General features: G+C 32.0%; 1 protein-coding gene across 1 annotated transcript in view; it reads right to left on the bottom strand.

Moving 5' to 3' along the window:
* Positions 1-962, bottom strand: part of KYNU (kynureninase) — a 141,054-nt gene that overhangs the window by 48,504 nt on the left and 91,588 nt on the right. Inside the window, exon 9 of the mRNA XM_023515039.1 lies at positions 696-813. Coding sequence (XP_023370807.1) covers positions 696-813 — 118 coding nt within the window. The remainder of the gene's footprint in view (positions 1-695; positions 814-962) is intronic.

The following is a 962-nucleotide window of genomic DNA, read 5'->3' as shown; positions in this document are numbered from 1 at the left end:
TATTATTTCTTTATCTCCGTACCAGACAAAACTAAAACGGAACACTTATGAGTTTCCCAGTCAAATAAAAATGTGCAAATTTGTTGGCGTGTTACACTTGCAGTTATACTTGCTTTAAAAATTGAAGAGAGTTACATAAAATAGAAAAGTATTACTTTTTATGTAGTCAGTCTGTTGTTCCGTGTTCAGCTTCTTCAGGTTTCATGGATTATAAAGTCTTTTAGGACAGAAGATATTCCCGACAAGCCATCATGTAACATTTATGGCTTTAAAGGTAGATGTAATTTTAATAATAACAGGCCATATTTAAGGCTCTATTAGGCAGAGCTCTGGTTGCCTTTGATTTATTCATCAATGTGAGGAATCTCAAATTTTCTAAGGCCTAAATTTTGGAGAAAAAAATTCAAGTGATCTCTTTGCATTAACCCATCTGCTCTACGTGATTGCAGGAACGCGTTTTTAGCACTGAAGCTTCCCTTTTTGATTAAATTTCTTGTTCAATCAATTCAACTCTTTGGAAAGCATTTATTTCTGGTAAAGTATTAATATATCATTGTGAATAGAGTAGCAGATTAATTATAACCTACTCCAGATTCCTATTGGATAGCATCTTAAAGAATTCGTGTACCTTTAACATATTATTAATGCAAATGAATTTGTTTGTCATTGAAGGAGAATCTGAAGGTAGTACTCACGCAGGTTTAATGGTATGGGTGTGCTTTTCATGGACAAAGGCGCCGGCAATACCTCCTGCTCCTGAATTTAAATACTGAATTGAAAAGAAATTAAATTGTATGGGTTTACCTAAATACACTTAAATATGACAAAAATTAAAAATGTAAGCATTTGACTTTTTTTGAAACCACAACATTTAATAGTCCAAAATATGTGATATTTGAGTTTTTATAACCAAACAGAAGCTTTAGTCATCTTGTACAAAGAAAAACAAATGGAAAATAGTA

Source organism: Otolemur garnettii, unplaced genomic scaffold (genome assembly GCF_000181295.1).
Source record: "Otolemur garnettii isolate 467f Iridium unplaced genomic scaffold, OtoGar3 scaffold00064, whole genome shotgun sequence".
Taxonomy (NCBI): domain Eukaryota; kingdom Metazoa; phylum Chordata; class Mammalia; order Primates; family Galagidae; genus Otolemur; species Otolemur garnettii.
This window is presented reverse-complemented; position numbering and strand designations above follow the sequence as displayed.